General features: G+C 42.3%; 1 protein-coding gene across 3 annotated transcripts in view; it reads right to left on the bottom strand.

Annotated features, from left to right (window-relative positions):
* LOC139696263 (short-chain dehydrogenase/reductase family 16C member 6-like) overlaps positions 1–22359 on the bottom strand; it is a 178497-nt gene extending 156138 nt beyond the window's left edge. The window contains exons 1-2 of one of the 3 annotated variants that reach the window (XM_071594949.1): positions 22037–22358; positions 21556–21957 (exon numbers count right to left, since the gene is read on the bottom strand). In XM_071594949.1, coding sequence (XP_071451050.1) covers positions 21556–21799 — 244 coding nt within the window. In that variant the 5' untranslated portion in view covers positions 21800–21957; positions 22037–22358. Of the gene's footprint in view, positions 1–21555 lie in introns of all 3 variants that reach the window. The other 2 variants (XM_071594950.1, XM_071594948.1) reach the window with 2 other exon arrangements.
* Positions 22360–24302: the final 1943 nt, after the last annotated feature.

Here is a 24302-nt window from a genome sequence, read left to right as displayed (position 1 = left end):
AATTGTGATTTGGTGAATTAAAATCGGTCCTCCGGTCTCTCTAAGAAAATTTAAGTAAATTTTCGCGATTGGTTCTTTGGTGATAAGGTATAATTAAAATCTTTTCTTCATAAACAATGGTAAGGGAAATAATGGAATAATAACCTTAAGTAAGATTCCTTCTGAACCCACACAACGTAAGGAGACGAAATGAAAGGACATACCCCTCCTCCAACCCCAACAACCTCAACTTAAGGACAGCTCCATAGAGTGAACTTATAAAAATAGAGTAATCAAGGTTTCCAGACAGGAAAACATCCATGGTTCGTGGACCAACGGTGAAAACTCTTCCCTCGAAAACAAAATGGAACCACGGTTAACACCCATGAACGAAAATGCTTACATGGAAAAAATGCAACGGCATATCACTTGCAGAGCGGACGGAAAATGGTCCATAGACGCATGCGGTTGGGCTGAACTTAGGTCCAATAGGACAAGGTCCAACTGGGCACCAACACGACTGCGCTCGGACATCTGCTCGTCACGATTGAATCGTTTAATCCAGGCACTTTTTGACTACCTGCGAAAACGACGACCCTCCACTTGCCCCCAAACATTCCCCCTCACATCCACCCCATCATTCGTGCATCCTCATCAACGAAAACCATTCCGAGCGTCGCACTCGGGAGAGAGCAATTGACATTGGAGGAGGAACGTAACCGTCCGGCAGACCAAAGACTCTGCTGCGGAGGGACTGAAAGAAGGGAATCACCAAGGAATCGAAGGAAAAATACCGTAAGACATACCCTATACCCTAAAATATATACCCTATACCGCAGATCCAAATAGGGCTGTTTCCAAAAGTTAATACAACGGTTTGTGACTACACTGACGCCGCGACCACGCAAAGGGGGGGAAGAAAGAAACGACGGATGGAGCTGACTGGATATAATGAATAATAGGAAGGCTTTTCATCCAAAAACCAACTGAGAATTACCTTATTTAAACATTTTTCCGAATTTAAGAAGTGGATATTTTATCTACCGAGGCGCTGAGTGCTGTATCTGTCGGGAAATGAATTAAGAAGAGATTCACATATTTATAGAACTGAATCGGAGGGGAGCAACCGCTTTAAAGTGGGCATTCGTACAGTTGGAGAAACCATGTGGAAACGGTTTTCGGCATTTTTGAGTTTGGAACAAATGGCTTCCTGTAATCTTCGGCAAAATTTGGAGCTCCCGGTGAATCCGATGATGTAAAAAAAACAGCATCACCTGCGCTCTCTTTCTAACTCGATTAAGTTGACGACAGAGTTAGCTCTGCTAGAACTCAGCGGTGCGCGGAAAAGGTAACACTCAGTCCACAAAACATTTTGTGGAATAGCAGTGTGCTCCCTTGACTACGCATCAAGGAGGAGTTCCACCAATTTACGCCATCCACCATTGCATAGAACTCAGCAAGGCAACCAATGCATCTCTCATGCTTTATGAATTTCCTTGTCCTATGCATTTCCATTCCAACTATGCCCAGTAACTGGGTTTCACGATGAAGAACAATTAAGTTCTTGCGAACAGGATGAGGGGTAGGAATAGATAAGGACTACTTGTGAGGAATAAGGAAAATAACGATAAAAGCTAGGTATAAATCCTACTCAATCAATTATACAGATAGACGAGGGGAGTGCACGTCGATATAACAATCAGGTGCAGTGCATTGGTAGAAATTGATGGAAAACCATGATGCCCATCACCTTGGCAACCCAGAATCACCGGCACGATGGACAGAATAAAGTTTGAGTAATTGCATGGCACGCGATGCCTGAACTAATGAAAGCGAATGATCTCATTGTTTCCCTTAACCCTTATAGCGTCGATTCCGTGCGAAAACGTTTCTACGCATCAATTAGCAAAAATAGATTTTTGACGCATTGCGGTACCGAGGTGGCGAAAATATGATTTTCATAACTGTTTACGACGAAATAAAAGAGCACTCTTGATAAGCTACGAATGAGTGTTGTTCGTAGTTTTTTTTTAAGTAACGACTCGATATGCGTTAAATTTACAGCGAAAAATCTTCTCTTCTTCACATTTAAACAAGCAATGAGAACTACTACCACTATGTTTTTGACCGCCAAGGTTCATTGACTGATTCGTTCTCATTCACAGTACCGACGAAACCGAACGAAAAACGAAACCGTACACATTTGGTCACAGGTGGAGAATAAAAAAATTCTCGTCAAATTGCAGTTTGGGACAACATGGAAGATCAGTGGAGACAAATAATTCATTTCTCTATGATCAATTTTACTGAGAGAGGACAAATTATATATTTATCTGGTTAATTCAGTTTCATTTATACACTTATAAGTCAGCTCACATAGTTTTTTTTTGCATTCTCGATATGATTAACTTAGCCACTTACAGCTGTACGAAGATATTTAAATAAATAAATATTTTTTTTTTAATAACAGAACTGACTGAGAATGCCATATGAAAAGAAGGTGGAGCGAACCGACTGACTGATTGAACAATGCTACGGGTTAATTCCGGGCAAGAGTGCATTTTTCCCCGGATAGGGAGCATCATCCTACCAAGCTCTCGGATGCATAGACCCGCGTCTCCTCGCCCCACCCTGGTGAATGGATCTACTTTCTGTGCAATGGAAATACATTTCGTCGACGACGGAGAAAGTTAAAATGGAGCATGCCTCGGTATTAGCGGTGCTTCGCGGGATGCGAGCGAGCAATTCAAGGCTACTTTCATTTGAGATAGAGACGCCAGCTTTCACAAACATGGCATTGGCGAAACAATAGCTAACTCATCTTCCGTGCGCAGCGCACCTATATCCCAGTTTATGGAGGAGGGGATTTATATCTTTTCGAAATAAAAAAAATCGCTACTGGCAAGAAATCATCAGGGGTTGATTGGCGGGTACATTTTACAAGGAGGAGGGAGCTGATGACAAAAGCGTTGAGCAAGGAAGTTCAAAGAAAATTGGTGAAAACTTTTACAAGGACGGGTTGCTTCAAGGATTTGTTTTTATTTGGCGCGGAAATGTGGTCCTTGGAGCAAGATACTAATTAGGGACCACCAATGCAAGCAAAACAAAGTTCATGATATTTTCGAGAAAAAAAGAGCAAAGTTGAACTAAATACTGAGGGAAAAAACTAGGACAAGTGTAAGGTATGTTTACGTATACTGGAAGTGTCTTGAACCAAGATGGTCACAATAATGAAAATATAAAAAGAATGGCCTTTAAGCAAAGAAGCTTTCACAGGAGGTAACAATTGAAGAGAGAGGATTTTAAGTTAAGAGGTTAAGAAAATACTAGTGAAAACTTAATTAAAGTGTGCGGCTTGGTACGGTTCGGAAACGTGGTGGTAGAAGAAAGATGATAGGCATAGGTTGGAGGTTTTTTGAATGTTGGTTTGAATGTTGGAATGGAAGGATAAAAAACATAAAATAGACGAAAATGAAAATAATTGAAGATGCATATATGCATGGTGGGCACTATTGGGAAATTCTAAACGACGCAGGGAAGGTGGGGGTGGAGCATTTTGATTGGCAATGGAATGTTGAAGACTGTGATACAAGGAAGATTGTAACTCAAAAGAGGAAGCTGTAGGAACTGGATTTTGGACGGAATGAAGGGAAAACGTAACTTTGAGGTATTGAAGAGTGGTTTATCGTAGTGTTGGATTTCAGACTGGGTCCTATTAGATGTGACTTAGAAATGACTATCAAATAGAGTACCGAATAATACTCCTGTCGGGCAGAGCTTTCGGCCGATAGCTATCGTTGTTCAATACTCCAATCCGGACACACAATTTGGACATCTAAACGGTGTAAATTTCAGGGTAGCAAATTATTGTGAAAATAGCCGACATGGGAAATTCAATGCTCTTTATCCCGATTTTTTAAATTTGCACTTCCAGCAGAATACGATGCAATGTGAGCCAACTCCAACCTGTAACACCAATAATGTGAAGCGCGAAACTCGAGGTCACCCATGCACCTACACAAAGCGCAAGATTGTGAAATGTATTCGATTGCAAATTTATTCTGAGCACAAATATTACGATTCGATATTTTTTTGCAAAAATCATCTTTGCTACGTTATTAATATGGGCATATTGGCGAGATATCCAATACTATTTTCCCGCATTTACAAGTATAGCGGTGGAGAAAAATTACATTAGAAAAAGTAAGAGCCACTCTTGAGGGTTGTGTCACCATTCCACGCACGAATTCGGGCGCACAGCTGCAGAGGAGTGGAAGAGAAGCACACGCGTTCGAAGGCGAAACGTTTCCTTCAGAATCATATTTCACCCATCTAATGACACATTCAATTAACGACTTCCTGCGGCGTTTTTCTCATTTCTCTTGGTCGGACGCGTGTTAACGAGAAAGAAGAAAAATGACGGGAATGAATGAATCCTACCCAAAGTAAATAAAAATATTTCAATAGAAGACCTTTTAATGACCTGATAATCAATCAACGCTGTCGCTGATGACAATTTAAATATTTTTCCAAGAGGCAACGGACAGCCTCAGCGTGAACGCGTAAACGCCTCCTCAGCACCAAAGGATATTCCCCCGCTGCAAATCAAATCAACGTACTCTTCTCGTGTTTAATAGCGTCTTAATTTTACATGGGAGACGGGATAATTATGAACTGATTGGATGGATGCCCTCATGACCTCAGGGGACCATAGACAATAGCTTGATTCTTACAACTTAAAACTGGTTCAGCTTGATATAACGAAGACAGCTAGTGTTTCAGGCATCGTTTGTGAGAGAAAGCTGTAAAACTTATTAAAGTTGAAGCGAAACCAACTTTGACACACGGAATTTCATCGACCAAAACAAATTTAAAAAAAACAATGTACATTTCAAAGACCTTATACTCTTGTCCATAATAAGACAAACCCGTATAAGCGTAAGACGATCTTCATTGGCATTGATGAAAACTTGTTAGCTACTTTCGACGACTGAAATTCAATACCCGAAAGTAAGGAAGTTGAAGTACATTGTAACTAATATTTACTCTAATCAGGAAAACTTAGATACATATCCGCATTAAAGAGCTTCTAGAATACAATTCTTTCAAATTGGAATATCCTTCATTAAAAAGACCTCTAATTATCTTAATAAATTGATATTTCAATTTGAAAGCTGCAAAAAAACTTCGTTATTCTCGTAACTAAGGTAACTTCATGGCAATAGAGCGAAAAAATCTTTCTCACAGAAAAACATTTTTCCACTCGATTCCCTAGAAATAAACAGAGTGAAGGTTATATTAAATTAATACATTTTCTCACATAAAATTGCAATTAATGATTTCCTATCCATATCCTACAAATAAGAAAAAATCAGTGGCAAGCCTCATTGCCAGATTATGCAGAGAACACTGATAGCACACCTTGGTCACCTATTTCTCGTAAATCCTAAGGCTTGTTTTTTTTAACTCAAAACTGGTTTCAATTCAGTCTCGCAATCATACGCAATATAACAGTGAATGCAAACGTGGGATTATACCAGCATGTTGGGCAGGATATCCACGGGACTAGTCTCATTACTATCCTGTCAAAAGATATCATTTTTTTCTGTGACACCATTTAGTTCTCATTTAATTATAATTTCCATATAAAATCGAATAATTGTAAAGGTATGACAAAGACTTGAGGATGCCAAATATCAAGATAAGTTAATACAAGTAAGAAAAATGGACTTCGATAACGCGGGCGTACTATCTTTATGTACTACACGATGCATTACTAAATATATTTTATCACTTCTTAACTTTCCTTCCGAATTCTCTTACGCGAAACCAAACGAATAGATCCTTGGAGCTACCGTAAACCATTGCTGCTAGGTCATAGTATCCATGATAGCCAAATGTACTTAAAACGAAAATAGCATTATTTTCAACGATAGCGATAATGTACCTAGAAATATTCATGGGCGTGCCTCAGGGTGAGGCTGAGCAGTAATTAATACATAAATGCACCGAACCACGGTATCCTAAATGGCCACCACCTAGCAGCGCATCCTCGACCCCGCGAGCTGTTGAGAAACGTCATCACGCCGTAGCGTCTTGGGCGAGCGAATCCAAGCTGCAGGAAGGGGAAGGTTGACGTCACCTCAGCAGGAAGGCCCACCACCTACCTGTTCGCCCGCATTACTCCCCCCCTCCTCCCCCTGGACCGCCAAACCCTCCACCTTCCGTTTCCTTTCCACCCGGGACGCACTTGAACACGTGGTCCTGGACCCACACCCACAACTGGATAGGCGAAGGAGGCGATTGAAATTCCACCCTCCCCCAGGCACTCCCGACAAAACGCTCGTCTCTCCGACTTCTTCCCTCCCTCTCTCTTTAACTTCCCCCCCCCACGCTTCACGTGGTACACCCCTCCCCAGGCCTTACCCTTCTTTTCCCTCCTCCTCAGCCCATGCATCTCTCCCAAGACGACCGGGCAACCTCAATTTGTCCCGTTCCTCGAGAGAGAGAGAGAGAAGGACTTCCCCGATGTTCCCATCCCATGGCGCGCCTACACACGCACTCACTCGCATAGGCTCTCGCAAGGTCTCGAACGGCGAAATAATACGACATCTCCCTTTTTTTGGTGTCCGCAGGTTCGTCACTCCCTTACGATAAGTACCACGACATGAATGTAGACATTCTTTCGGGTGCCACCGGGCGAGAGGGTGTGTTGGAGTTGTCATGATGGAAGCACGCTGTCCCCGCACGAGCCATTCCTGCTGCCGCCGGAGGAGACAGAACTCCAGAACCGGGGCTTTACAAAGCCGAGCGGTTTTAGAACTTGTCCAATATCCGCCCCGGATCAACAGCATATCCTGCAAATGACTACATAATGACTTGAGGCTTACTCCCCAAACTATAACCACGACAATCTACAGCTTTCCCTGAAAGGGCCCATGAGGGAGTGTGGCTTATATCGATCGATTGATTCTGCAGTCAATTTCCTATAACTTATCACTGTCGTCTGGCCTACAACTCCAATAATGATTTGGCCGAAGATCGTGGAGTTTGCCTCGTGCTAATCTCTACCGCAGTAATCAATTCGAAGGTTAGTTTGACAGGTGTGGGTTGAGCTCATCTCAAGCTAAACCCTTGCGTAAACCCTGAAATTGACGTATCAGGATATTAGTGTACAGATCCCATGCGCCAGTTGTGAATTCCAAAGTAGATCTTGTACCCGAAAAATCACACAGACGAGTGAAGCAGAGGGTACCAAAACGCATCTCCCCCGGAATCGAGCCCAGGCCATCTGGTTGGCTTCCCAGCGAACCTACTCTCTGGACTATCACGTTCATACTAATCCCTTCAGGTCGTTTGGAATTCACGCATCATCATAGTGGAAGCGGAGCAGTTCCTTCTCCTGTGCAGCCTGTGGTTTCCCGCTAAGATTTGGTAGCTGCAATATCACACAGCAATGGTGGGTGTTCCCCTAGGTGATGAGAATCTAACTCAAGGCCTACAGTCAGTAACCGAACCCTGAAACCAGGCTATGGTGCCACGCCATATCCCGATTAAGTAAAAAAATTAATCAACCCGTCGACGTGTGTTGATAGGTGTATGCAGAGGTGACCTTAGGCCTTGGAATGAAAGAAGGTAGAGAGTATGCGGTAATGAAAATATTTTTATCGTAAAGTAGGGTGTCAGGTTAGGTCATAATATGCAGGGTTAAGAACAGTAGCGACGTTCAGCCTGTGTGCATCCAAAACCTTCCGGAAACGGTAGACTACCTTATACCTCTCCACAGCGATGTGTTTGTTTTATCCATGGGAACGTATTAACGACGCAAATGTTGATACAATCAGCAAGGGATATCCTGTTGCCAGTTTATGAGTTAGCGAAAATGAGGTCTGTTTTAAGGAACGTCCGAACCCACGCAGGCCATTAGTGCGTGCCAATGAACCACATTTTTGTCAGTGCTCTCTGTCAGTTCACAGTTTCGGAAGGATGGCTGGAATGGTCATACATTTTACACGACCAACGCGATGCATGCGGAACAACGAAAATTTCCAGATATGGTTTTTTTGTGAAAAGGCCTCATTTCTCGAATTGATGGACCGCTTTTGGTCGATTACCCAGCTAACCTCAACTACCGTGCAGACACAAAAAATAGAACCCGCCGTCCTCAGCTGAATAGACTCGCCAGTTGATGAGTATCAAGCTGCAAAGTCAGTAATCAGTGAGTAATTTTCTATTTCGAATTTCCTAGCGTTTCGTTCTTTTGCTATTTTTTTATTAAGGTTTCCAGCATTCAAGGAGAAAATTAACAATGCCAGCCAGTATCTTCACCAAACACTTGGATGGCAAAAAGCCATTAATTAAGCTTTTTTTGACTAACCTTGCAAAATTTACTGCATTTGATTGGAAGTGACGGGGAATACTTTATTTTGCCTTTGGGTACGAATAATTATTACTGAATCAGTTGCCGCGTAATGATACCAAAAGCTGCTTACTTTGTAAAGGTTGTATTTCAGCATTTGGAGACGAAAACCCATTAATAATTGTTTATTGCGCACCCAAAACTTGCTAACGTAGGGTGAAACTGACGGGATATATTATAAATTGGCCCTTGGTGAAAATTATTATTAATAAATCGATTTTTGCATAATGGTTCCATAAGATGCTTCCATTTGGAGGAAGTCACTGGAGACAGCGCATTTTATCCATTGGAACGGAAAATTATTATCAAAACCATTCTTGTCGCAATGGCTCCAAAAGTTTTTTTTACCTTGAACGTAAGCGTAGTAAGTAATATTGTATTTTGGCCTAAAAACTATTAAACGACGCCTCTTGAACAAATCCCATTTGCCTCCAGTGATGCAGCATTTCCCTCACTCAAATGAACAAACATTCACAAAATTCACTAATTACAAAATCAGGAGGAGCTTTTAAACCAATTGATTCAGTTTTCCCAATTATACGATCATAATGTGTTATATCTGCACCACAACTCTGCGTAGGATTCCTTTAAGAAAACATAAATATTAACGACAAACACAGATGGTTTCACTTATTTAACATTCATAATCACAAAGCGCGTATCAACACCAAGGTGTCACCACCAGGTGCGCCACCAGGTTTCACCTGATGTAAAGAAGACATAAGTTGATGTTAGTTGCCATCTGAATTTGTCTTGAATTTTAGGTCATGCCTAGCCATATTTTGAGTTCACAAGGGTACGTATTTTACTCAAGAAACGGCAAAAGGGGTGCATGGAGTAATATATTAGGTCACTAACCATTGGTTTAAGCGATGATTATTAACGTAGGGTAGAACTTTTATGTCCGGAAGGTTTGAATAGTCGCACGTGACGTTTTATAATGCTTTGGTCACGAAATTTGTCAGGGACAAAGCTTTACTACATCAGTTTGTTCGATAGTCAATTTCTCGTCCTGGTATCAACTACAAATTTAATTCGGAGCCAATGTAATTACCCTCTGTGTCAGAATTATAGACATACTATTTGAATTTATCAAGTAGTCTAAGAAGCAGTCTCCCGTTTCCATTTCAGTACTTCAAATAATTGTGTGACCGTTAATTTACACTCGTTGAAAGATACGCAAAGTCACGGAGCTAACGGTATTAGTCGTAACGGGGTAAACTTCACTATAAAACTATCTATTCAAGAATGCAGCTACAGTGCATTACGCCACTTAATTGAATACAATACTTCTGAGTGTCAGTTGCAATGGTGGCTTCAACGAGTAGATCTTTGGGCTTTATAATAAGCGAATTGTTTTTTCCAGCAAGTAACGTTTCGGCTTGAACTAAGTTGACGGCAATTTGTTTTTACAGTATATGAACGTATAAAAAATTTAACTGTCTACTTATTCTATTAATATGAGAAATTTATAATTGTATAAAGGAGTGGTAAAACTGAATACTGAACCTCCAATCATTTGAATTCTAAGTTATTCCAATTAACCACGGAGGGTACCTCAAAAGAAGTAATTCATGAAGTCCTGCTGGAGATTAACATTAAACCACTTCAGTTAAAATATAAAGAAATCGTTTCTTTTTAAACCCATTACATAGCAATAACTGCAATTCACCGATGAAAAACTAGTTTCTACTTGATGCTGCAACGCACAACATTTTTTGGAGCATAAACACTCTTTATGCAGGCATCACCGAAACATTTTTGAATATATGTTCCCCTTAATACACATATTTAAAATTTTAATAAAGCAAGAATTACAGACTATATCATTATTGTGATAGAGACAGTAAATGACTGCATTCAACATTGAAAAAATAGACTTCTCGATGGGGGAAAATAACGTATGATATCGGAATAAGATAGGAGACGATCTTTCACCTATCTCACCTCGATGCAAACCATAGCAAACCCCGACAAAATTAACAATCCATGCTTAGAATCACTAAGTAAACACCGAAAGATAAACCAATAACTCGACTATCTGGCTAGCTCAGAAGCAAAACAAAGAGTTATCGGGCTTTCACGTAACGACGAAATCAGTGTCGCTTCAGATAATTGGATTGACTTCATGTCTCGCAAAGAGGTAAACTAATATGCTTAGATCCTCCCGTGCCGGTTATATTACGTTCGTATGCCCCGGAATGTAGCGCATTTTATTTGTACTAATTAATTAAACATTAAATTAAAGGGGAATAAAGAAGAGGGACAGGAACAAATACATAGGACAAACACAGGAATGGTGAGGCAGGTGGAATCTAGCAGATCACAAGCGGAAAATAGTATCCTTGACCGGCACTTGAACCACGGCTCTTTCAACATGGCGGGCGGATTCTCTTAACCACTGGCGCTATCGAGGAAAAGTAAATTACACTAAAATCTGAGGGGGGTTTAAGCAACCAAGCGCTCCGATTATTTTGTCAGGAGATGGCGTTCGGGAGCTATTTCACCCACCAAAGAAGAACTGGACGAGAACACAAGGGGAAAGGGTACTAGAGAAAGCAATCATACAATGTCATAAAGGATAGGAACAGTGCATTTCGTGGCACTCGTGGTCAGAAGAGCGAAGAGAGTCACATTGGCCAAATACACATTCACACACGAAAACCCGCCAAAAAGCGAATATATGACCGTGGTCCAAGTTCCGGTGAAAGAAAGGTTTTACGCTTGTAATCTGCTTGATTCCACCTTCCCCAACATTCTTGTATTTCTCCTTTGCATGCGTTCCTATCCCTTTTCCTTATATCTACAAGGCCTGTCCCAAAAGTAGCATGATTTATTTTTTCCCGGATGGACGGACGGGCGGCAGTTTCTTTGGCTAGGTTCAAGGGCGAGGAGTCTTAGGAAAGGCTGGAGGCCGGTGGCCGTTGGCTGTCAGCCTTCGCGGAGTGCGGATCGTTCGTTTGCGAAACCTCTATAACGTGATCTCGCTACGCTCCGTAATGAACAAGCTATTGGAACATCCCTGCCCCACAAATTTTGCGTGAAACTAGGCAAAACCGGGAAATTGATTCATGACATGCTCAAGGCAGCTTATGGTGATGACGCAATGGTTAGATCGGGCGTTTTAGAGTGGTACAAGTTGTTTCGGGAGGGTAGAGACTATTTTAAGACGCCGAACGTTCAGGGCGCCCTTCGACATAAAAAATGGACTTTAAAGATGGCTTTGTTGGACAGGGATCGCATACCAAGTGTTCTCATGGATTCTTATGAACTTGGCATCCCGGAAAGTGATGCGCATCGACTTGTGACCAAAAACCTGGGCATGAGAAAAGTGTATGCGAAGTTGTTGCCGCGTGTGCTCTCGGACAAACGAAAGGAAACTCGCACGCGGATTTGCCAAAAGCTTCTCGACCATGTAAGTGAGGATCCAAATTTTTATGAGCCCCACCAGACTTCTTCCAATTCAAATCCGTGCTGAAAGGACGTCACTACGGCTCAGTGGAAGTGTTACAACATACCGTGACGAGGGAGTTAAGCAGCATCCCGGGCGTCACCTTCCAGAAGGCGTGCCAGGCATGGAAAACCCGCTGCCAGTGGGTGGGTGTGGACGCACAGGGGTGCTATTCTACGAACACTTGAGTGCATGTATCTATTCAGGAAATAATTTTTTTATTTATTTTTTCCGACCTTCGGGTTGATTACTGCGTATATATATATATATATATATATATATATATATATATATATATATATATATATATATATATATATATATATATATGCATGTATGTATATATATACACACACACACACTAGTATAAGGAAATCACGACTTGCCCTGACGCGTCCTTTTCCTTTTTTCCTTCATTCATTTCCTCCTTCTTCGCCTGCCCAAATTAATTGGCCTGTTACCACTCCATATAAAGTGCTACCCGCGCGAGAATGAACGCCAGGTGTATTCTAAGAACCTTAGATTAGAAGTGGTTTGCTTTGATTGGGTTGGTGGTGGAGCGATGGGGATACACAGCCTTTCTTTCCTCGAGGGAAACCTGGCCCAGAGTTCAATGCGAGCATATGCGATGTGGGAAACACTGGCCGCTCAGACAACGCTCTTGTAGAGGGGGAGCAGGGGATCAGGTTAGTAATTGGGGGCCGAGCCATGCTACACCGTCGTTGAAAATCTGTCTCGGAATGGCCCAACTATCCTTGACCTAGAGATGAATGACGACCGCTTCTCGAGCGCTCGCTCGGTTCGTCGGCTGGGAGAAGCGAAGGAATTAAAAAAATATCTATAAAAAAACTAATCTCCCAAATAATTCTGTGGTCCTTGGAGCAACCCGGTTTGGACCTTATGGACAGCGCCACGCGAATGAATTTACGCAGCTGCCGTCCGAAATTACATTTTTGAAAATAAGGCTGGATATTTTCTTCTACCGGACGAGGGCATTATTTATAAGTTCTTGGCCGCCTAAAAGTGAAATCATTTAGCCATTCGTGAACATGCAAAACGCTTCCGAGAGAGAATCTTGAGGTCAAAATAGATGCCTCGATATCTGGGGCCATTATCCACGTATCTTCCGTGAAGATCATTACCAACGACTTGTCAACACGTGAAAATTCCTCGCGATGGCTCGGATTTTGTGCTTATTCTCGGTCTTTTCATTACGCATAGTCAAATCTCAGGGCAATCATCCCGCTGTCCTTGAGTACCTCATTTCCAATCAGCCTTCAGAGAAACTTATGGTAATACAGCAACCCATAGCAATTCTTTTGACATTACACAAACATCATTTTAATGATTTAGGATATTATCATATTTTTTTAGAGCTTTACAACTTTCCAGAACAACTTCTTTGCCTATAGCTTTATCATAGGTATATAGTTGACGACACACCATGTATTGCTAGGAAAAAATAGCGAAATCTTTAAAAAACGAACTGTCGTCCTCGGCATAAACTGAATGCGCAGAGTTTGATATTTAGAGTGACAAAGGTAGGCTGACCGACGAAGTCTCGTTCTGAAAAATGAATTCATATTCCGGCTTTGGGTAATCTTTTACTATACCCACGATCTTCCAAAGGGCCGTTCGCCGTGACGTAGGTATCACCGCTTAATGAGGGCGCCACAAATTCCAAGGCCTGTTGCGTCTGAATATCATGCGGCGATAATATAGTCAAATCTAGCTTTCATCGCTCGCTTTTGGAAATTAAACTCGCAGAATAAATAGGCAACCCAAGAAGGTCCAACCAAAAATAATTCTAAGCTGTATGCTAACGAAAACATTTATTTAAAAAATATCAGTGTTTTAACTTTAAACGGTTGATTTATTCGTCCGATTCCGATGTGTGAAAGAGTTTTGTCTAAGAATGAAAAATGCGAGTTATTCCAGGATGCGATTCATGTCACAAAATTCGGAAATCAGCTGAGTAAAATTAACATTCAAGCAATCAGGAGCGATTATTTTACTTCAAAGATCTTGAATAGAACAATATGTCATATTACGGGCTTTCTCACCTTGAAAGTTGACTAATTTTATTGATACATTTGAAAATATTATAAAGCGTAGTTTCAATTTATTCTGGTACTGCTATCCATATCACGTACCAAAGAGAATAGTGCCGACTTAACCGCATTAAAACTTACGAATAAGATATCTTGATTTTTAACCTCGTCATTCCATCTACTTTAATTTTGGGTGGCATAAAGAATATCAGTTTGAACAGTTCACCAATTTAGGAAGTGTTTTGGGAGATGGTCGGCTGAGGTGGGGGGGACATTAAAAGAAGATAGGCATTAGGTAAGATAGCGTTTACAAAGAGACGGGCGAGTTGATGACAGCCAACTTCAGTAAAGATGCAAAGAAAATACTAGTGAACGTTGTAAAATGGAATATAATTTTTTGTTGTTCAGAAACTAGGTTGATGAAGCAGGAATATCGTACAACCGTAGATTGGGGACTTTTGAGATATGGGTGTGGAGAAGAATGAGGTAAATAAAATGAACGTAAATGAAAACAACGCAAGTCCTCGGCATGGTAGGGGAAGGAAGACGGCTGCAGTGAGAAATTCGAAGGAGAATGAGAAGAGTAGATGCAGGAGAGACTGAGAAGCAATGGGATGCTGAGGACGGTAAAGAGAGAAAAATACTGGGAAAGCGAGGCCAAGGGAGGAAAAAAATTATTCGCTATTTTGGGTGGAATTAAGAGAGAGAGAAAGTATAAAGAGTTACAGCATGAAATATTGCAAAAATATGTGCGCGGGGTTTGTGTCTTGCTAGTTGCGGCTTTTGTGAACAGCAGTGTACAGTGTCTGATTACACTAAAAATCTTTCCGAAGTTGGTAGACTACTGTTGATTATAACTCCATTTGTAGGTCAAAAACCAAAGAAACACGAAACAAGCCAAATATTAGCAGGAGAAAAAATTTTACATTTTGCGTTCCTCCTCCATTTACGTCGTTTGGTCTGCGCTATTTACTTATAACATAATTCGGGGAAAGGATTTGTGAGAAACGTGCATATGTGAGTTGTTGAAAAACGATACTACCACGCAGGTGCGTGTACGTACCCTTGATTGCGTTCCCGTCATGGGGTATAACCACCACAAAAATTCAGATTTTAAGATATTCCACGGAACTTCCTCGTGCTTATTTCTTCCATGTTGCCCCGGCCTTGCACATTTCTTTCGCGTATGTTCATAAATAATGTTAGAAACACGAGATTTGAAGTATTCTTTCCCTTGAAAGTCTCTTTGATCACATTCAACGAAGATTTCTTAGGTGTCCCCACTTCCTCTCAACTAATTTACTATTCTCTCAAATATATGTTTGAGAAATTCGATTCTTATCCATTTTATGAACCTGTCACACATTTCTATTCGCTTATCAAGTATTTAGGCCACACTATATTCATATTCACCTTATAATCAAATATTGTTCAAAGCGAAAAGTTCTCGGGATGTTTCAAATTGAGTACCCAAACAGCAACAATCTCAAAGCCCGAAAACAAGCCTCCATTCATCCTCTTCACCGCAACTACCCTTATTCTTTTAACGACCCATTATACTCCCTGCAATTCCACCAGAACCTTTCAGCACCCAAACCGTTCAAAACGCCTCGGCGTTCCTCCTCTATCTCACCTTATAATTTTCTTCCTTTCAATTCTCCCCCATCAATTGTTTCCCGTGACCGAGTGCTTCAAATAATCCACTCACGGTTTGCACGAAAGAGATTGTATTTCCTTTGTAATGCCCTATTTGCATTAAAAAAAAGACTTCATCCTGGGTTATTTAAAATACTTATCTCATTACCATGATTGCCCGTGCCAATTGAAAAAATTACCACCTTTGAAGGCGTTTCCCAAACATATCCTGCTAAAAAGATGTTGAAATAAGCACCGCACGGAACTGATAACGATGTTAAACACAATCTTGCGCAATATTTTTTAAAGACAATATGACTCCAATAAAAAATGTGCAGCTTCCGCAAAATCAGTCTTTCTTTAAAAATCTCCCGAGATGATTAACATGAATAGTATTACCAGAGACGATTATAAAGATGGCAAAATTATTTATGATAAATCGCTGATAGGAGTGCAAAATAACAAAATGACCCGGGCCGACCTGTGAAATAAGATCATGCGATCCGCTCGATGGAACTCGAAGAATATTTTACCTTATATGAATGCAAGAATTATAAATGGCGTTACATGTTAGTTCCCCGTGCGGATGCTATCATTCCTCTCGCCATTATCAAATGGGCACCCAGGGCAAACTGGGGGAAAACTTCGGCTTCCTGCGGACCGAGCAGCGAGTGAAAACCCAAAGACATCGGGGCACCGAATTTATTCCGTCATTAACTCGAGAAAGTGAACCAAACAGGAAATGCAAGACAATGAGAGTGGAAAAACGAACCGCTCCACGCGAGATGTGATGGTGGAACGGCCAAGTCACATTTAAAATTTAAGCAACCTTTTCCTTCACGCGATGAAAATTTATTCACGTATAATAACGATATTGCATAATTTTTAAATTCTATATCATTTTGAATATAAAACACGATCGTGAGATTTTTCGAGACCATTTCTAATCCTGGCGCTAATGTTTTAAATACGTGTTCTCCAGCTTGAAGATTCATTTATTTTGACCAATTTGAGCGTTGAAATTAAGACACCCGTCTCAATAGTAGGACGAGAAAGTCCAAGAGGATATGTTTCGAAACACAGGTTCTTTTTAGGTCTAAGTTGGCCACTCTGTACACTTGCTGATTGCCATCTCTCTACTCCAGTTGTGACGTTCCTCTAATTACACCAGTGATTAAGTTATATCAATTGATAGTCTATATTGAATTGATAGTCAACTAAATTCTTTTATCGTTTGTCTAAACATCCTATCAGCGAATCAAATTACACATTAGTAACTGGCAGTATTTGCTACTTATTTATTTATATTCAATTCAATGCCACCCAATTTCAATTCATAGTACTTCATAATTATTCCTGAATAACTGATTGAAGCACTTTTCCACTTGATATCAAGTGGAAAAGTGCTTCAATAATTTATTCATTATGTTCGACTTCCACCACATCACGCCTGAAGCTACTCAATTTATAATATTCCTATTCCACTATTCCAATTTATGGAGTTCCAAAAATGTATCTTTCACCAAAAACAAATTATTGGCAGCAGTCTCCTATGCTATGGTAAGTTTTCCATCAAACCAGGCCCCTGCACATTATTTTAGTTCTAAGTAAGCTGTGACTAACATGATACAAAATATTCTTCTACCCCAAACTACATAACCATGCGGAGTTAAATAAATAAAAATTATACCGCTTCCATTTGAGCTATCCATGAAAACGGGCCACAGTAATGGCCATTCTTCCAACTAAAGTAGTGATTATAAACGCCAATGATGTTTTTCTTCCGATAGGCAAATTACTTCACTGGAGATAAGATAACGAGTTTAACAATTTTACGTGTTAATCGAGGCTATTTAAAAACCGATAACGCGTGGCAACAAAAGACGCAAAGCAGATATCTAAGGGTAAGCTGAAATACGGCTTCAAAAAATTCCCAAAATATGCTTGATTCTCGCCAAATTACGTTTCGGTATTTTGCATGCCTATGAAATACGGGAAAATCGCTACTTTTGTCGAAAGAACTTTTACAATCCAGGGCAGGAGCATCGAATGCATAATGGAAAAGATATCGTTGAGGGGATTTAGATTATCCATGCATTTACTTCTTCTGTCTTTCGATTTAGCCAGTCCCAACCGTACTTTTATAACCGCGATATTATGTGTCCACCAAAGTAACCTCATGTTCAAAGCCACTAAAGTATGGTGGTCGTTTGGAAGGTAAATATTTCCATAAGAATGGAACTATCTGCGCACTCTTTAGGGGATTCACTGCCCACGTATAGAGCTACTAATCATCGCGATCAGTCGATAATAGTGGACACAAACATTCGACCGAGGGAGAATTTAACTCGGAAAACAGTCCGAGCACTCATCACGTTCACTCTCGGGAAAGAATTCCGCAAGCGAGGTCATGTAAATCTTTCCTACTATTCGAGTACAAAGACTAAGTCCTTAAGCATATTTTCGATATTAGGACAAGGAAAAAAGTGGGGTTCGTTTTTAAGAGTTGAAAATAGTGTTGTGCCGTCTGTTCAACGAAAACAGGTAGAAGAGATAGGCTCTACCTGTTTTTGGACATTACCATTGGCAGTACTTTTTTAAAGAGGAAATTAAATGCAACATAAAAATGTTAGAAGAATAACTATGTTCTCAAATATCTCTAGCTTCCGTACAAATCAACGCTATGTCATAATTAATGAATTTCTGACAAACTTTTTCACAGTTTCAATTGATGGGTATTATTTCAGAGATTCAACATTGGAGAAAGGGTTTTGCCGATGACGGGCAATATCCGATTGTTTAAACTATAACTGTTTGCGGCATGCATCAAACTACAGGTATATTGTATTGTATATGGAATTCAGCCACCCGTTATACTTGCGAGAAACAATACAAATCGAACTTTATTCCATAAAAAGATCCACTCTCATTACAATTTTCTTTTAATTTAAATTACCCAATTTCAAGACGACTAATGTCTAACAGGCTTCCAAATGTTTCCTAATATTTTAATCAAATATATGCAGTGGTGCAGTACCGTTCTCGCCCGCTGTAACTAGGAATGGCTCCAATCACAGACATGCATCCTGTTCACACTCGAGGTATTAATAAATTCGGTAACAAATGCGGTAACAAATGCGAATGAGCCGGGGGTATATTGAACTGTTGTGGAAGGAAACATGACCTGGAAGTGGAAATATGAGCACGAGGCAGTTAAAAGTAAAACATCAACGACTCTTCACAATAGCTCCAATTGCCATTTTTATCACCGATGTACATGTTTCCGGACTTCAATGCTCTTGTAGGATTGAAGTGAAATGAAACTTTTCCCCTTCACGAAGAAAAAAATAACGGTAAACCGATCTACTTCGTACGTTGTGAGAGATTGAAAATTCATCTTGAATAAACCTAGACGGCTTAATATACAATTATTACGTATTTCTGCCTTTTGTTTCGACGGCTGTCTATATTCCATCTCCGTATTTTCAGGCCGCCGCCCGGCTTGCCTCTGATTAACCTCTTCAGCATTCTTTTACATGTGGGTTCCTTAGGGTTGCATCTTGTCCAGAATTCTAATGCAGGGTATAGGATGTTGTCTGTAGGATTGATGCTGCATGTCATTGGCGCGTGAAGTGGAGGACATTGCATCTGGGCGCATGGAAAGTTAGAGTATGCTTGTGTGTAGCGGTTTTTCCTTGAAGAACACTGGGCAATTGTACTGATGCTTCAACGATTGCGGCCGTGTTCTACTCTAAATAAAATATCCCTCATATTATCCATCTACCATACCAACACACATACCTCACAATACCCTTCCTACCATGTGATTTATGGGCAACTTATTTGTTTTATTTCCCAGGGTGAATTGACATTATCGGTGCTGCCAAGTAGACGTCAGACAACTGGACGCAGAAGAACATCGCGAAAACGCTCGAAACGGCGAAGGTATGACCCTAAAACTCGAGGGGCACACGTGAGTACACTGTCCGCGAAATCTTTGGCCGCCTTTCCCCTTCCTCGACGTCGCGAAGCTCAGTCGGACAAAACGCTCACCAACCCTTTCGATCGTCGAATAAAAAACAGGTTTCCACGGACGCCCGGCCTCCTTCGCGCCGCCGACTGCACCGCCGCTCTCCCGGGGGAAGCCCACGCATCCCCCTTCCGCACCCCCCTCCCTTTTCCCCTCACCGAAGTACCGTTCGCCACGCGCGAGCGTAAACTTTTTCGAGTGGCCATCGAGCACGCTCGAAACGGGAGGGATGGGGTTTTTTTTCGAGCCATCCCTCCCCCCGTCCTACCCCAAGGGAAGGAGGAAGGAACGCGGCTGCGCCGACGAAGAGTGCCCGAAGATGGGCGACTCACGTCGGCCGAGAAGGAATCGCGGTTCGCACGGTCCCGGAAAACCGTCATCTAGGTAAACCTGCGTGGGTTCCAAAGGGTTCACAGGGATTACAAACTAATAGACGCGGCGGCTTCGCGTCTCAAGGCGATTTTCCCAAACTCAAGAGATAAAGTGACTAAAAAAAACATCAATTCTGACGCCATTTGTGGCCCAGCTGATTGAATTTATTCTGACTGCGGAAGTTTTTTAGAGCAGACTAATTTAAAAACTTTCCGACATTTCCCTAAGACAACTTTCATGATTTTTTTTAATTTGTAGCAATCACTCGAAAGCCATTGGTGTTGGTTTTTAACGATGTATAAGAATCGCAATCGCACAAAGGAACCATACTCATTAAGCAGTAATAGACTCTTTCAATATGGCACGTGAAACAATGTGCGAGTAATCTGCGAATGATGGCTAAGGAAATGGATGAAGAAATGCACCAAGGAAGAAGACATTTGGTTTGAGTTTTGACTTTGGACTCAAAAGTGACACCCTCCACCCGAAGTGCTCTTCACCCGATTTAAAACCATCTGCAGTGAATAGATACTCCGATTGGAACTGACAATAGTAAATGTAAGGAAGCATTGACGAGATATATTACTCATTATTTCAAAGATTAATCATTGCAAGCATTTGCAACAACGCTTATGGAATCTACGAAATTAAGATACTCATTTTCACTTCCAAATTTGGCAGAAAAATTTTAACCCGCAATGCCAAGTTTTTGTCACGTTCAAGAACATTAAAATTTAAAACAGTGTAATTTCTCAACGTGTTTTTATTACTCACATTGCACCTGTTTCCGTTTAAAGCTCTCACTCGAGTAGTAAAACCCGAAACACCTGTCCCGTGAATCATGATATCGTGAAATTAGCAGAATGGAATTTTTTTTCTCGTCGGAAGCGGAATTTCCTCTAGACAGGACTCCAACAGTCAACGTTAGTTAGGCGTCTCTTTAATGTATCCAATAGTCATGATTATAGAGAGAATTTGGAATGCGGAGAAACTTTTACCATTGGTCACACAACTATCACATTACATCCTATCAACACATTATGGAAGAGAATACGTTCGATCATGTGTATTTTATAGAGCGGCTTTGAGGAGGAAGTATGTCCTCGGTAGACAGAAGAACCTCTCCCCAAGGAACGGCGTCAACAAACGCGAGTTCTCCTTCGATTCCCCGCGACCGGTTACGCTGCTCGACACGCTCTCAGGCGCTGGGGTAAACAACACTGCCACAGGTGACGCGTCCGAACGAAAGGGTACAGCGTGGGGAGAAACGATGCAACACCAATGACACTTCCAATAACTACTCATTCATGTACCGACCGCGAAAAAACCTACACCGCCGACCACGCGGGGAGACAAGAGGTCTGCAATGCGGGCGCCAACGGAAGGCGAACGGCCAATGACAGCACGGAATGGAACGTTTCGCTCCGTCTCCTGCGACTAGGGCGATTCGAAGACGTTTTTAAAACCGTTTCCGCCATGCAGAGGGGGACAGTGAAATCATTCTGCAGCGGTAGTGGGGGGCGGGAGGACGAGCGGGGGTCGAAATAAAAATTCCGGGAGAAGAAGAAAAAACTGAGTAGACGAAACGGGGTCTCTCCTTCCTTCCTCGCTCACTCACCGGTTTGGTTGATATCCAACACGACGACGGTGGCTCCCTTGGCCGCCAGGCTGACGGCGAGTAGCCGGCCGATTCCGCTGCCTCCACCGGTGATGAGGGCCACCTCGCCCGCGACGCTCTTGGCGCGCACCCTGAGCGGAACGAGCAGGAAGCGCACCGAGGCCTCCACCGTGTAATAAGCGCACAGGAGGAAGAACACCAACACCTCGAGGACCCCCTTCAACAACTCCGTCAGGACCAACATTTGGGACGGCTAATTGGGCGGGTCGCTTCGGTGGGAGGTATGGACGCGGAGGTCCGTCTACGAACAGAGAAGGATAGTCCGAACTGCTGGCGGGTGGGTCGCAAATCTATCCGCTTCGGACGCGATGTCTCCTCGCTAAGGATCCTCCCCCGGAGGACCTAGAGGAAGGGGTGGGTTAGTGAAGGAGGATGAGGGGGAGGTGGGCAAGGGATCCACGACCCTCACTCCGCAGCGAACCTTTATTTTTTTGTTAAATGAAGAAGAAATACCGTCCCGTTGCGCTCTCGCAGATCGAATGCCTCGTGCGATGCGTTTGGTGTCGACGACTGGAGAAAGAAACAAAAAAACACGGCCGAAGCGTGAGTGGATCGAAACTAACTTCCCCTGGTCCGCACTCCCTTTCGGGCGAGTCTTTTTCGTTCAAGGCCCCGTCCTTGCACGAGAGTGAAATTGTTTAAGGGGCGGGGGAAATGAGAGGAGGGGGGGAGGCGAGATGAGGATGCGTAAGGAGAGCGAGCACACGTCCTTCCCGTTCAACAGCTGGGACACAACTGCCGGAAAGGGTGCTACCGCCGAGAGCAGAAGACAGACCGGCTCTCTCCCGCCCACCCCTCCCCTCCTCGCCCACCCCTCCCCCTCCGCCGTCCCTCCCCCCCGGCGCACACGCAACCCCTTCCTCCTCCCCCCCCGCCTCCTCTCCCTTATTTCTCCCCCTCTATCCTGCGCTTGTGCACTCTTCAAAACCCTCTCCCGGTCTCAAACCTCCCCGCGCTAACCTCCGCGAAGGATCTCGTAGCGAGAGCACCGCAAGACCTCGCCGCCGTCCATCCACGCTTGGGGAAGTCTTTGAGGTCAACCGACTAGGTGAGGGGTGTGGGGGACATTTCTGGCGAAAAGGGCCATCCACGAGGAAGTCTTAGCGAACCACCAGCGTGGAAGTGTTTATTACGATGAGCAAATATGCTTCGATCATAGGGTAGTTAAAATTTCGATGAAAACGGAAGAATACATTTTGATAAGAAGGGAACGCGGTACTTGTGTTTCGATAGGTATGAAAGAATACGTCAATTAGCAGGGAAGACTATGTTATGATGTGCACGAAAGCATGCCATTCGATAAGCAAGGAAGTATATAAGTCGATCAGCTGGAAAGTACACATTTCGGTGGACCCGGTGAATATTTTTCGTCACGTGACGCTGCGAGCTGGTAGCATAATCTTGTTACTTCTTGTTTTGAGGGTGATGTCATGGATTTTTATGACGGCGTGGTTCTTTTAATGACACTAATCTGGGCTTCAGGAAGTGGTTCATAAAAAGGTCATTTAATTTTTTACCACACTGCATTAGAAGGAGCTGAAAATTTGATGAGAATGTGCTGAAGGAGAATGACCGAAATATAATGTAATGATCGAGGGGCTGATGAAGAAGAACCTCAAAGGGTTGGCGAAGAGAAAAGCCTACGGAAGACTTTTCAAAGACGAGTGAAACTAATGGGCCACATACTGAGACACGATAGCTAACTGTATTGTCGTGGTCAGCTGTAGAAGAGGCGAGGAAAAGCTAGGATGAATTACAGAAGGCAGGTGATGGTAAGACGTTAGTATAAGGATAGGGTCTGCAACAGGGTAGCTTGGGGAGATAATAAACCAATCCTCGGATTGATAGCCGGTATGAATACCAATCTTTTATTACAATGAGAGAGAGTCAAGAAATGGTTTCATCGCCAAACTGACAGTGGATTTTGAACGACGAGAGCATCTGAAGGCAAACGAAAGAGATGAGTCCTGGAAATTCTATAACACTGGGCAAAAATCTAGTGTGGCGTCCCATTTTCCCACAACTTCGAGCGAACAGAAGGTTGGAACAACGAACGACCAGGACGAATACTATTCAGAAGTTCTCCATGTCCGAAAAGATTTGACTATTGGCATAATCGACCGATTCGATACACGTATGAACACATATTCCGATCGATATCGATCATATAACAATCATATGCCGGATTGTTACGATCCGTGTTTGTTTACTTTCGTTAAAGATTAATATCCGGTTCGGCCGTCGGTCATCATGTCACTCATTGTCATTCTGCACATTTAGAAAAAAAGGGTTTCAGCTGATAATCGTAAATCTACTCAAAAGAGCCTCCTACGGTGGACACAAGGGCGGTGGTGATACATTATTATTGCGAAGGGCTCACAAAAACGCCTTCTTGAAAATATCGATTCTTTGGACACGAGCGGAATGAAAACAACTGACCAAAGAGATCGTAGTAGTAATTTAGATTGTTTCATCGAGTACGTATTAATCATATTTCAATGACTCACGAAGTTATGCACATATGTTTGTGTTTCCCTGGAAACCCGGCCCAAGCCAATCCCAATTAGATTGTTTCAACCAGTCGCCGTTTCTAGATCCAGCCATTCGCCGTTTCTTTCCAGTTAAAAACTTACTCCCTCTCCTTAAGTCTCTCACATTTTCTGATAACATCCATACCAACTTAGTGA

This window comes from Hetaerina americana, unplaced genomic scaffold (genome assembly GCF_022747635.1).
Source record: "Hetaerina americana unplaced genomic scaffold, ioHetAmer1.1.p SCAF_7, whole genome shotgun sequence".
Classification (NCBI taxonomy): Eukaryota; Metazoa; Arthropoda; class Insecta; order Odonata; family Calopterygidae; genus Hetaerina; species Hetaerina americana.
Note: the sequence above shows the minus strand (reverse complement) of the source record. Positions and strands in the feature narration are given on the sequence as shown.